At 55.3% G+C, this 13,570-nt stretch overlaps 1 protein-coding gene across 1 annotated transcript in view; it reads right to left on the minus strand.

Moving 5' to 3' along the window:
• Window positions 1-13,570, minus strand: part of LOC103777322 (alpha-2-macroglobulin-like protein 1) — a gene marked incomplete at its 5' end in the record, with an annotated part of 17,881 nt that overhangs the window by 2,578 nt on the left and 1,733 nt on the right. The window contains 24 exon segments of the mRNA XM_008944875.1: window positions 3-214; window positions 536-750; window positions 1,164-1,326; window positions 1,539-1,613; window positions 1,853-2,009; window positions 2,812-2,893; window positions 3,019-3,195; window positions 4,231-4,314; window positions 4,899-4,953; window positions 5,314-5,435; window positions 5,979-6,105; window positions 6,204-6,240; window positions 6,242-6,415; window positions 6,965-7,079; window positions 7,847-7,931; window positions 8,688-8,840; window positions 9,066-9,215; window positions 9,481-9,626; window positions 10,002-10,065; window positions 10,764-10,994; window positions 11,208-11,375; window positions 11,872-11,981; window positions 12,397-12,511; window positions 13,391-13,502. Of these exon segments, the coding sequence (XP_008943123.1) occupies window positions 3-214; window positions 536-750; window positions 1,164-1,326; window positions 1,539-1,613; window positions 1,853-2,009; window positions 2,812-2,893; window positions 3,019-3,195; window positions 4,231-4,314; window positions 4,899-4,953; window positions 5,314-5,435; window positions 5,979-6,105; window positions 6,204-6,240; window positions 6,242-6,415; window positions 6,965-7,079; window positions 7,847-7,931; window positions 8,688-8,840; window positions 9,066-9,215; window positions 9,481-9,626; window positions 10,002-10,065; window positions 10,764-10,994; window positions 11,208-11,375; window positions 11,872-11,981; window positions 12,397-12,511; window positions 13,391-13,502 (3,129 nt within the window).

Here is a 13,570-nt window from a genome sequence, read left to right on the forward strand (position 1 = left end):
GGGCAATGATGCAGCTGCTGCCCTGGACCTGCAGCAGAAGCTGCCCTGGGAGCTCTGCCAGTGCCACCTGCTGCACCTGCAGCCTCTTCTGGTGGCCGACCTTCAAGGTCTTCCTGAAGCCCCGTGGGGACCTCACCCTGACCAGCGCCTGGCCCGAGGCACTGAACGTCCTTGCTGCATACTTTGCCAAGGCCTGGAGGGCAACCACTGTGTCCTGCAGAGAGAGACACCCCTCTGAAAGCACGAGCTCCAGCCGTGCTTAGAATCACAGAATCCTTTAGGTTGGAAGAGAACTTTAAGATCATCAAGTCCAACCCTCACGCCAACACTACGAAGTCCTCTGCTAAAACAGATCAGAATCTGTCAGGGCTGGAAGGGACCACAAGGATCCCCCAGTTCCAACCCCTCTGCCATGAGCAGGGACACCTCCCACTAGACCAGGCTGCCCAGAGCCTCCTCCAGCCTGGTCTCAAGAGGACCAGACCTGCCAACCACGGCTGCAGGTGAGCAGTATGATTCACAGGGTGCCTGTTACCTGGGTGGAGGCAAAGCCCCCGTGGGCGTTCTGCTGCTGGGTGAGCCAGGCCACGATACCAGCAGCAGTTGTCATGTCTCCTGTGTGCCCCCGTGGCTTCGAGAGGTACGCCAGGAGAACGTAGGCTGTCAGCTCAATGTCTGCTGGCTGAGCACCAGCTGGGGAGGCTGGGGAAGCTGGAGAGCTTGGCTTGGGGCTCCAGTGGATCTGTCCTCCTGCAGAGGGAAAAGGAGCATGCAGGCTGTCTGCAGAGGAGGCACTTGGGGGTTGGCAGGAGACAGAACCCAGAGTGATTTCGAGGCTCCTTCAGCTCATTCCCTGTACTCAGGTCAGGTTTGTTTTCTTGAGCTTATGCTCCAGGGCTTCAGTGAGTCTTAGCTCACAGACTCCCTCCTTCTCCCTCAAGCTGATCGAGAAACCCTCCAGGCAGAGAGAAGCCTTTCTGGTAAGTCATCCTCCCAGCTTATGAAGTTACTTACTACATTGTCAGCCACACAGTGCAGCTGCTGCACAGCTACAAGGAGAGTGTACAGATACAGACATCATTTTGAACTGCTCTAGCAGGACGTGTGCTACTCCAGCTCCCAGCAGGTGAAGCAGCAGCACTGCCCCAACCAGCACTCAGCACCTGATCTGATGGCTTGCTCCTCCAGTTTGTACAACAGCTCCTGGGTGGTCTCATAGTCCCCAGCCAGGGCAAAGGCATAGGCCAGCAGGGCCTCCGTGTAGGTGCTGGTGACGTTGTGAACTGCCTGCTGGAGGCAGCGGAGGCAGCTCTGCACCAGCTTGCCCTGCGTTGGAAGGAGATGCAGTCAGACTGACAGGGCCCAGCAGCGGCCAGGGGAGCTCCTTCCAGGGAGCTGGGCTGTGTCATCCCCATGTAGCTCCACTGAAACCCATTCCTGGAGCCCGGCAGCATCAGGAGCTGAGCTGCTGCATCCCCGTGGTGGTGCCCAGGCCTGGGAGCCTGCAGGAGAGCAGGAGTGAGGAGCAGCACACTCACCTTCAGTGGCTGGCCCAGCTCCAGCAGTGCTGCAGCGACGTAGGCTCCCAGGGACACCTCCTCATCCACGCTGCCCTGAGGAGGGATTCCACCCTTCACTCTCCAGGTGGTGTTTGGAGAGCCCAGGCAGTCACTCCACAGAAGGAAACACATTCTTTTCATGCTCACTGCCTCACACCCTCCTCTCTTTGAGGCTGGTTGCGTGGGTTGCAGGAGTGACTTTCCAAGATCCTTTGGGATCCTGCCATCTTTGGCTGTCACAACATCTCTCCAGCCATTCCCCAGCTACGTTGCCTGGCTTGGTCCTCACTTACCTTGAGGGAGGAGTGAAAGAGGTTCCCTCTGGAGGCAAAGCAGCCACTGGGGAGCTGGTTTTGCTCTAGCCAGCGTAGGGCATCCTGGATGATCTTATCATCTACATAGATGTATTTTCTGGCTTGACCGAAACTCTTGGCTACAAAAGCTGTCAGCCTAGGAAGAGGATGAGTTGTGAGAGAAACAAAAAAGGCAAAGAGAAAGTGAAAGGGCTGCTGGTGCTCATCCCTGAGCTTAACACTGGCACAGTGGGGTGCCAAAGGGAGTCATTTCATACAGAGAAGCAAGCTGGAAGCAGAAGTGGTCCACGGGAATGCAGTGGCTCCTCTCCCCCAGCCTGAAAAGTCTTTACCCAGTCTTTCCACAAGTGATAAACCTCTTACCCCTTCTGCTTTCACCTGTTGCACTTCATCTCCCCCAAACAACTAGAGACAATCTTGAACTCCCCATTTCCCCCCTATTTTCTTCCTCCTTTTCTTTCTCCACTTCTCCCAGCCCAGACAACAGAAGGTCAGGATGGGCCAATGCAGCTCTTTCAAACTCTCCCAAGCAATACACTCACAGTGTATTTTTTACTACATATTTTTTACTGTATTTTTTTTAAAAAGACAATATTTAATTGCACTCCCTTAATGTCATGGTGAGTGTGTGTCCCCCCTGGCTGCCAGGACACCACCAGCAGCACCTGGTGTTGTCTGTGGGGCAGCAGCAGGACCATAGATGCCAAAAGGGACCTCCTGCCCCTGGGACCACACCTTTGTTGTTCCACTTTCCCAGAAACCCTGCTGCCCAGGCTCACTGCTTTCCAAGGGGCTCAAGTCCCTCAATCTGCCTGGCTGCCAGAGAGCTCCTGGGGTCTCCACCCAAAAGAAGGGACACAAATCCCCTCAGATTTCCCGGGCACTTTAGCTGATCTGGCCCAGACAGGAAAAATCAGGAGTGAGGGAGATGAACTTACCAAGTATTCCCTTCCCTATCCTGCTGCCCAAAGAAACTGTAGGATCCATCTCTGTGCCTGTAGAGAAGCTGCATCTGGTACCCTGGGGAGATGGGAACAACGATGGACACAGCAACACAGAGACCAGCACTGGCAGCGTGAGCCCGGGGGCGGGGGAGTGCTGGGCACGGGGGAGGGCAGAGCAGCAGGGGGGTCTCTGGCACTTGCCATTCCTCAGGAATCCTGTCGCCCTCTCCTTGATCTCGGGGCTCAGCTGCCTCGTCTGCTCCAGGTACTGCAGCACGTAGACGATGGGGGCAAACAGCACCATGTTCTGCTCCCCACAGCCGTGGGGCAGCTGCACCAGGCGGTCCAGGTTCTGCAGGGCTGTCCCCAGCAGGTCACCTAGGCAAGGATGTCAGAAAAAAAAGCAAGTGTTAAATGTGATTTGAGGTGCTTCTCAGCCAGGCAGTGGATAACAGGGCTTCATGGAGGAAAGCACTGGAGAAAGGAGGAAAAACCACTAAGCAACAGAGTGCAGGATGGAGAGTGTGGACTCTGGTGCTGCTTCCCAGGCTGGCACCATGATGCTGGGTGCCCACCCTGTGAAGCCCCTGAGGAACTTCACCTCCTCAGCTTTTCCAGCCTGTGTTCCAAGCACAACAAGCACTGTTTATAAAGGGCTCTGAGCAGAGCTGCTGTTGCTCTGTGCGTGTCACACAGGCACACAAATCTAAAAGCACTTAGGGAAAGCCTGAGAAGTTTCTGGTCCTTAGCCAGGCCTGTTCTCCCTGGCCATGTGTCAAGCATCAAAACGTCAGTAAGCCAGCAGGGGTGTCAGAAGTGCTAGTGCCAGCCACAAGGTGGGAGGGTGTCCAGGACAAGCCTTGGGGTCAGTCTCCTGCCCTGGGGCTGTGCCACCCGTGGCTCCTTATCCCAGACCTGGCTTCACACCAGTCCTGGCACCAGGGCAAATGAGCCCAGTGCAGGGCAGTGTACTGACTGGAAGCTGTGCCTGGTTCCAGTAGCCTCTCCAAAGTGCTCTTTTGCAGTTTAGTAAGGCTGAGGTGGATTTATTCTCTCCAGGAGCTCCTGTTATAGCAGCAAAACTTAACAGGGAGACAAATCATTCTGAGCTTTGCTGATTGTATCTACAGAGAACTAGCCAAGGTCCCAAAGTCCTAGCAAGAATAACAGTCTAGAGCCTCTGCTCCAAAGTCCTAGCTAGAAAAATAAGGATTACTCTCTTCTGCAGATTACTTTTCCCATGAAAGCCTAAGTGTTAATTCAAAAATCTGAAGACAGGGTGTTGGCAAACCTTGCAGAGAGGAGAACTGCAGCATCTGAGCAGTGTCATGTCAAACGGGTCCCCTGGCACCATCCCCAGGCTGAGCCTTGCTCACCTGTAAGAGCAGCCAGCCCACAACAGCAGTCACTCACCTGATATGGAGAGGAAAGCCCTGGTGGATCCCTTGATGACGTTGTCAGGGAGGTGCAGGGACACTGAACCTTCAGCCGTGTGCCCTGACAACGACAGGACGAGTGTGTAGCAGGAGGAATCAAGGCAAGTGCATCCTACCAGAGGAACAAGGCTGGCCTGGGTAGCTGGGGCACTGCCTACACCCAGCTCACCCCACTGCTCCCTAGGGCCTGTCCCTGTCACCCCCTGAGCTCCACGCTCTGGAAACTCCAGAGGAGAAGAGGTGTGAGAGCTGCTGGCCGGGCTGGGGGCTCACCAAGCTGCACAGCTCCATCTGCTACGTGTCACAAGCTCCATGAGCATCACAGGACGTCTGGAGATGCTCTCAGTGCTGCAGGGGCAGGCTGGGAGGGCTGCAGCAGCTCCCACGGGTGACTACCAAGCAGCAGAAACACCCAGAGGCTTCAGTGTGGGCAGAATGCTGCAGAGCATCATTTGCCACCTATACTGAGAGGCCAATTCAGCACACGTGGGAGTAACAGCTCTTGTTCTCTCCTGTCTAATTGGAAGGGAAATTCCCTATGTGAAAAATAATTTGAAAACCTTATTTCTTCAGACCTCCCCCAGTTGAGTCCTACACTTGGGTCTAATTATTTCAGGCTGGAACCCATCCAGGCTGTCCACATACCTCCTCTTGGGCACAGAAAGGAGCTGTGAGACTTTTCCACTAACACACCTTCTGGCTGCCAGGCAGGGACACGAACATGGACAGAAGAGAAAAGAACAGACACAAAATTCCCAAACAGCAGCAAACATCCAGAGCAAGCTCAGGTCTGGTCAGTGTGGTAGAGAAAAGCTCATGTGCAATGGGGAGAGCACAGGGAGAAGCCCAGAGGTGGTGTCTGAGTGCAGCTCAAGCAAAGGGACTGCAGGAAGGGAAGGGGCTTGGCTGGGGCCTGGGGAGAAGGAAGCAAACTGAGCCACAGCCTCGGTACTGCTAATGATGGGCAAAAAATGAGGAGAAAACCATTCAGCTCAGCTCATCCTCCCTTCCCTCAGGGGCAGGGGGCTCAGGGGAGAAGTGGGGCTGCTCTCCCACCGACCTGGACCAGCAGGCGTCTGAGCAGCGTGTAGGTCCGACCCAGGGCAGCTGGCAAGGGCTTCCTGCCCCCACACCAGGCCGTGGGGTCCAGCACCTCTGTCCTCACCGTCAGGTTCAGGGTCCCTGGCAAAGAAATTGGAGAGAGCCCGTTCCTTATGGCCACGTGCAGCCAGCTTGCTTCAGCTGAGAGTGGGTGGCTGCTCTTCACAGCCAAAGGGCTCCAGCCTGTACTGGAGGTGTGTTCAGACACCTTGAGCATGAAGGACCTGGGTGATACCTCCCCAGCAGTGACCTCAAGGCACTGTATATAATGACAGAAGGTCCAGCAACCCCTTTGGCCCCAGTGTCCCCTCCACATTGCACACGAAGCCCAGGGGAAGCTTCCCCCACCCACACCCACGCGGCCCCTTCCTCCCCAGCTGCTCCTCAAGAGGTCTCTGTGCCACCCATTCAGCTCCTCCCCTCTCTGATTAGCCTCTGTAAGAAGAGAGAAAGAATGTAGACGTGGTGGAAGTCTATATACATACATGGTGGAAGTCATGGACACGTTTGAGGCACTAAGGACAAACTTTGGGGTCCAGAGGCTCTGCCAGTTTTTCTGGACCTCCCGCTCTCCCTCACTTCAGTTTTAGGGTTCCCCATCTGTGTTCCCCCTTTGGTGCCTACCCAGCTGCACTGCTGTCACATTCCAGGAGAAGACCTTGGTCTCCTCTGCACACAGACACTCCTTGTCCCTGCAGGTCTTGCACGGCTCCACTTGGAAACCCGGGGATGTGGCCAGGGCCACGTGGATCTGGAGGAATGACACGGGGCTGGGCAGCTCAGGAGAGGAGGCCTGGCAGGAGGTGTTCTAAGCTCTGTGCCACACAGTGTCACCCGTGGGGCACACACCTGCACGCACTGCTGCAGGGAGCTGAAGACAGCAGCTATCACCTTGGATGACGGAGGGCGGCAGCGTCAGGTCCACGTGCAAGGGCTGGGCAGTCCTCAGGCTGGTGGCTGGGGCGAGGCCAAATCCCCTCCCAGCCAGGCAAAACGTCTTGACTTTCCATTCTGCAGCAGCAGCAGGAGCTGTGAGCGGGACACTTCTGCTGCCACTGGAGCTGAGGGGAGGAGAGCACGTGCATGAGAACCCACCTCGCTCCCCTGCAGCGGGGAGGGCCCCTGGTCACTCTGCTCCAGTGGTTCACTGCAAGGCACTTTGCTCCCTGCTTAAGTGCCACCAGTAGTGGCTTTAGACCCTTCTCCTGAGCAAGACACTGCCCAGGCATGCCAGCTCTGTGCAGTCAATCCACAACACGATGTCAGTCAACAGTCAGATGTTCTAGAAACCAGCAGCATCCTATCCGCCTGCGTGCTGGCTCATCAGAGTCTTCACCTAAGTGCTGCAGCAGCAAAGGCTGCAAATTTAGCTGGTGCAGCCCCCAAATTGAGAAGTTAGTAGAGTGTACCCCGATGTGTGAAGACAGGATACCCCAAAGTCTACGAGCCCTTCAGTCCAGCACACTACAAACGCAGGGAGGAGCCACAGAAATCACAGGCAGACCTCTCTTTACACCTCTGTCTGGACTTTGGCCCAAGTGCAAGTCAGGCAAGACTCAATAGCAAGAGGATCATCCTTCTGTCCATGTGTAAAGTCTGGCATCACTTACCCAACAGAGAACAGGTTCCAGATCCAGGTTTCAGGGAAATAGTGGTGGAGTCTTCCATGGGCTGCAAGTCGGGATTGTTCCCTAGTGATTCTTTTGTCTTCTGTAAAAGGTCCCCCTGAAAGAAAGAATAATGAATTCCAGCAGAGTGAGGGAATGAAGCACTGGGGAAGAGAGGCAAAGCAAGCAGGGAGAGAGAAGTGGGAAGAGTCTGGCAGAGCAAAACATGAGGGAGTGGGTTTGTTTGGTACAAGAGGGAAAATAGGAAGGGAAAAGAGTGGTAAGAGGAGATCCAGCTTGTAGTGAGCTGGCTGCAAGTTTTCCAGGACCTGTTTAGACAAAATCCCTTGCTGACCTGAGCTGGAGTTGGTGCTAAAGAGACTGAGAATCTTCCAAAAGCCATTTTAACCAGCACTTCTGTAGCTGTGTGCATAACAATACCATTGTCCTGGCTGCACAAGACCTGCAGCAAGCAGTGGTTTGGACACTAGCAGGAGTCTCAGCAATCTTAGCAGGACTGGTGCAAACTGAGACCCAGAAGAAGGAAGTCTCTGTCTCCTCAGCCACGGGTGGGCAGAGAAGCCAGGTCTCAGCACAGCCCATGGGGTGGTGGCAGACCCTGGCCCACACTTCAGTTTGTCTGTGCCAGGAGAGGGAGTGCCAGTCTTTAATGCCAGGGGACGTCCAGGCAGTGACATCCTTCAGAGCCCTTTCTGTAGGGACTGGGTCATTCCTGCCAAGGCCAGGGGACCAGGCAGCTAGGCTGTGGCAGCAGCACCCACCACTCCTCAGAGCACCAATATTTACCACCAGCAAACCCCAAAGACCAGAGGGCTCTTCATCTGGGTGACTTCATGTCCCAGCTAGGGTAAAAGTACAACTCACCCATGGCCAGCTTCCCATCTGCCCGATGAAAGCACTGAGATGGCTTCTTGATTACAAGGTTGGAGAAGATTTTCAGCCCCATGTTCTGTCAGGAAAAGAAGGAGGGCAGGGGAGGCAGAAAAGCATTTGTGAGTGAGGAAGAGTAGCCACTGTTCTTTACAATGACTCTGAAAGCTGCCAGGGCCAGGACAGGCTGGTGTCTGGGCAGACAGGGTGCTGGGGGAGGCATGGCACAGCCCCCTGCTCCCTTCTGGCTCAGCAGCTCTCTCCTGGGGGACACTGGTATCTCTTGCTCCTCTCAACACATTCCCAGTGGCACGGGCATGGAGGAGGTGTCAGGGTCCTGCCCCATCCTCTCACTCACTCAGGAGGGAACAAGAGGATGGAATTTGCCCACTGAACTTATCTCCACCCAGCCCCTGGGGCTGTGACATGGGCCCTGTCCACAGACACAGGAGACATCCCTGAGCTGTGGAAGAGGCTCCTGGTATGGCTCTCTGCTGCTGAGTAGAAGAGCACAGGGTCTGATCCCAAAGCCCAAGGCCAAATGGTGCTGCCTGTCTTGTGTCAATGCTGCTCAAGGCTAGTCCCTTCTAGAGGGAGATCTGCCTTAAAGACACCTGAAGATCAACCTAAGGATTGGGACCTAAAGAAATAAAGACACCTAAAGACTGGGGACAACCCAGCACGGTGCCAGAGAGCAGGCTGAGCCCTCTCAGCACTCAGCACAGACAGCAGGAGCTGCCTGGAGAAGGCAAGAGCTTCTCAGACTTCTTGGGGAGGAAGACACCTCAGATGTTCATCAGTTGAACAGCTCTGGGAAAAGTAATGAGGGGATTACCCGGAAGAGTTTGAAGATGTCAGGGTGGGAGGAAGGCTGTGGCTTCCCTCGCAGCAGAGGGGCCGTGGACTGAGGCTGGACACAGTGATCCAAAGACTCTTCTACTTGGGCAGGGTATCCGTGCCGGTGGGCAGCAGGGAACAAATCGTAGACCTAGGGAAACTCACAGGCAGGGCAGAGCTGGACAAGGAGTAGATATCTCCAGACCCTTTGCTCCACCCTCCCCTGGCACACGGGTCTGCTCCTGCCCACCTCCTGAGGCAGACCCCCCTTCCCCCTCCACAGAGACCCCTCATCCGTTAGCTCTAGATCCCTTTGCCTGCCTCCCCCAGCTCACCCCCTCTGCTGTGCTGCCTGCCTGGCTGCACGGGCACTCACCCTTTGGCCTGTCAGCTCACTCCCTGGGCTCCTGAGGAACATTTTCTCATCCAGCGCCTGCACTGCGCACAGGGAGCCGGGGGCTGCCTGCAGCCGGAGCTGCACGGGTGACCCTGGGGGGGCTTCTTTGGCTGGGAATCCTACCTTGACCTTCAGCAGCACAGCAGGACAGGAGAGACCAAAAAGAAAGAGAGTTAAGGAGCCTGATGGACGGGAGACCAGCTGGAGTCTACCCTGCTCAGCCACTGCTAGGAAGAGAAGTCACTGCTAGAAGCTCTCCCGGGCACCGTGCTGCAGGCGTCCCCCTCCTTTCTTCTCCTCAGCTCTCTCTTTGAAGGACATGAGAGTCTCCTTCCCCTGGCCCCTCTGACTCCTGCTTGCCAGCTCTTCCCCAGCAGCAAGCAGCAAGTCTCACCTGGTTGTCAAAGCAGAAGGCGAGGTGGAAGCGGGCGCTGTCTGCTGTCACCCCCCCGCTGGGGAGGATGGCATACACCAGCAGCCAGGGGGACGGGCTGAGGGCAGCAGAGAACGTCAAGGGGATGGAGAAGGAACCCTTCAACACTGAGGAAGGAAAGGCAAAGTGCTGTCATCACAGCCCCACGGAGATGTCCTTCTGCCCCACTGCTTTTTTTCTGCTGTATAGTCCCACAATGTCAAACCCATCCCTGCTGCTGCTCTCTTCGCTCCCTTCCTCCATCCTCCACCCCGTGCCCCACAGCTCCTCCCAGTCTCTGTTCCTGCCCTTCCCCTCCTTCTGTCTTTCTGGCCTCTTCTAGCTGACACAGTTGCTTCCTCAGCCTTGCTCTGTCCTATTTGCTGACTGCCTTGGACCTATAAATTCAGGGAATTTGAGAGAAACCCTGGCAGCTCTCACTGCCTGAGCCAGAAACCCACCAGACACGACCGCTTCCCATTGTCTGGCTGCCACAGACTTACTGTTCAGCTTCCCAATGTGGACACTCCTCTGGCCCCTGACAACGATTCCAGCCTTCCCAGTGACCTGCAGGAGGAGGGCCGTGGGGTGAGCAGGCTGCTGTGTGCTGCCAGAGTGCAGTCCCACCCCCCACGTGCAGCTCGCCTCCCTAACCAGCCTCAGAGATAAACTGGGGGTTCAGTCCAACCCCACAGCCTGGGTCCAGCCCAACCCCACAGCCTGGATTCAGCCCAACCCCACAGCCTGGATTCAGTCCAACCCCACAGCCTGGGTCCAGCCCAACCCCACAGCCTGGGTCCAGCAGATTGGCAGACATCACAGTGTGGGAGGAAAAGCCACCAATTTGGGGGTCCATGGGGATGAGACACAGGTAGGGTATCTCCCCTCTGGTAGGCAGGACTTCAGATGGGACCAAAGCCATCTCCACTGAGCAGCTGTCTGATAGCTGGAGGGAAGAGTGATCCCCCACCCAGTTTTAGAGGGAGGAGAGTTTGACAGCAGGCTCTGCACAACACACCTCCTGCTGCAGCCTTGGCAGAGAACAAGGGGGCAACTGGCTTTGAAGGTGAAAGCCTCCTCCTTCCCATGAGGAGGCTGGGGCCTGACACAGGACCACACTGCGGCCAGGCTGGGCTCTGCTGGGCGTCGTGTTCTCCCAGTTCTCCAAGAATGTCTTTTCTCCTGACACCCCTCCAGGGATGACCTAAATTCTCCAGGGTCTGGCCCCACCAGTTCTGCCCAGGTCCTCTGCTGCCCCTACTCACGTAATAGGCAAAGCCCACACGGGTGGTGTCTTCTCCCAGGTCGTCCCGGCTGAGCGTGAAGGTGACCTGGACATCCTGCTTCAGCCCACAGGGCAGCGTTCCTGGGAGGGGCTGGATGTCCAGGAAGCTCTTGGTTGTGAGGTGCAGGGGCTGCAGGTGGTAGTAGGCGTTGGTGTGACTGAGGTGGGGTTTTCGTGGGGGGTGTGTGAGATCCTCCAGCGTGAACCTGCCCTGGGGGGGGACCAGAGGCACAGAGAAGGAAAGAATTCCATGCTGCAGTGAGGTGTCACCGGCTTGGTCTGGGAAAGGCTGGTGGCTGGTGCCTTCCCCCTGGCCCTGCACGGGCAGAGCTGGGTGAGGAGCCCAGGCCTGGGCTGGCAGAGCAGGATGGGGAGCACTGGCAGAGCTCCAGGATCCTCACTTCCCTGCAGCAGTTGGATTTACCTCCAGGAGGACTGAGGACCTGTTCCAGGCAGTGGTGTCCAGGTTGAAGGATGCTGCTCCACTGTCATCCGTGATGTACGTTTTGATAAAGCGACGCCTCATGAACCTTATCACAAGATAAACTTTCCTGTTTCTTATTCCATTTCCATAGTGATCCTCAAGTCTAATCTGGCAGCAGGGTGAGGCAGAAAAGACAAAGTCAGACATTTCTCTCCATGTCACACCCAAAACCTTCATCCTTCACCCCCTGACACACACAGAGCCTCCTGTGTTAGGTGGCCTTAACTCCAGTTTGGCCCCAGGAGGACAGAAGACCTCTAAAACTCCCTCATCTCTATAGCTAAGCTGGGAGTCATTAAAACCTCTGCACCCCAAACGCTGTGTGTGGCTAGAGCACGAGAAGCTCAGCTCCCTGCTAACAGCTGAGGGACATCCCTGCATCCCTGAGGCACCACTATTCACCCCCAGCAGAAGCTGGAGGAGTAAACTCATCAGGAATTCTGAAATGCAGGAGCTGGAGCCACACTGTCACTTGTGTGGCACACTGCAAAGTCACGTCCTACTCTGTCTGGGGAGCAGAAGATAGTCTGGGTCAGAAAGGTTTACTAGACAGTAAATTCCATGGGAAATGATGGGGAGGGAAGAAGCAAGGGGAAAAAGTCACCTTCCCCCTGTAGGGTACTCCGGGGATGTAATAAGCATTTGGTGTCTCAAACACTGCCCTTGCAGCTGTCCTGGAGAGCAGGATTTCACTGGAGGTGTTGATCTGCACCCCTGTTGGAAGGCAGAGTGCAAGGGAGGCAGGGTCAGTGCTGGAGGTGACCCCTCTGCCCCAGTTTCTCCTCACCTTGTTATTCCCAGCCCCTTTAAGCAGAGGGTCTCAGACTTCCTTCCCAACACCAGCCCCCTTCAAGGTTTGGAGGCTGCTCCTGCAGCAGCTCCTTCTTTAGTTGGGGTGTCTCCAAGCCCCTTTGTGCCCTCATGGACCACGCTCCCAGCCACTCCTCACCTGCCTGCTGCTGGCAGAGGAGCTCTCTGTGGGCACGAGTCCCTTGGGCAGGACCACTCTTTGTGCCCTGTGATGGTCCCAGCCCTAGCTGGAGGCGGGGGGCAGGGATGTCCATGCTGACCCTCACTCCCAGAAGGGTCCCTCTCACCCTTGCCCCTTCCCTGGGCAGCCCCTGGGTACCTGTGCCCGTCTCCAGGAGAGAGGCTTCTGCATAGAGCTTGCTGTGCTCCTCGCTGGGGGCCAGGCTGAAGGCTGAGGTGCTTACAGAAGGTGTGAAGCAGCCCTTGCTCATGGTCTGCAGTGGGAAGGGGGAGATCACACCATTATTTGGGGCTGGGGAGACAGGGAGGAGTCAGAAGCACAAGGTATCAGTCGTTCTGTCAGAACACTTGACTGCAGCAAGCAATAATGCAGAAATAAAGAGATATTTTCTGGTTTAGATGCATGAATATGTGTCATTCCTATTGTAGAAATATAAACCAAAACACCCATCACAGATCCAGAGCTGGAATGTTACAACTGCCAGAGCAAATCCTAGTGATAAATCATAGAGCACAAAGAGTTTTCAGCCACATATAGACAAGAGAAGAGACCAGCTGTGAAACACTTCTGTAGGAATGGAAAGAGGTAATAAGGAAAATATAAAATGTAGAAATGGCGTGAATTTTTGTCTTGTTATTTGATATAAATGTAGAAAAAGAGAAAATCAAGTCTAGAAGCCAGTGTGTGGTTTGGGTATGGAGTTCACCAGGCCTCCAGCACCCGTTGGTGTCCTTGTGCAGCTCCAGGACAGCTTTGCCTAACAGCAGAATTCTGCACCCCAGAAAGCTCTGTTAGCTGTTGTTCCTTACACTGCATCTGTTTCTGTCAAGTTCTGCTTCCTTCCAGAAACAAACAGAACTCTAAATCAGTCTGTGCTATCCCTTTTCTAGTCCCTACCATTAACAAGTGAGATTACAAAGGACTTCTGCAGGCAAAGGCTTCTCTCAGTTGGTCTGGGCAACAATAATTGCATTAATTGAATAAAAAGAATTATTTATCAGTCTACATATTACAGAGGCTGACAAATTTACCCTACAGAGCAGTTTGTTCTGTTCTCCCAGCTCTTGACTCTTGGTGTCACTTGTGTGTGGTGCTCATTCACCACTCAGATGTCTCCCAGGGCATCACTTACCAGGCCACTGTATTCCCTGCAGATGTCCTTGCTGGCATTTTGGTGATGCCTCCTCACCCTCTGGCACAAAGTCACCCTCACGGCCCCTTGCACAGCTCTGCCATAGCTGTACCTGCAGGGAGAGCACTGGGGGAGCTGCCAGCCAGAGCCACGGGTGCCTGGCTGAGCACGTTGCTCCAC

The sequence above is a fragment of the Merops nubicus genome, unplaced genomic scaffold (assembly GCF_000691845.1).
Source record: "Merops nubicus isolate BGI_N331 unplaced genomic scaffold, ASM69184v1 scaffold21897, whole genome shotgun sequence".
Taxonomy (NCBI): domain Eukaryota; kingdom Metazoa; phylum Chordata; class Aves; order Coraciiformes; family Meropidae; genus Merops; species Merops nubicus.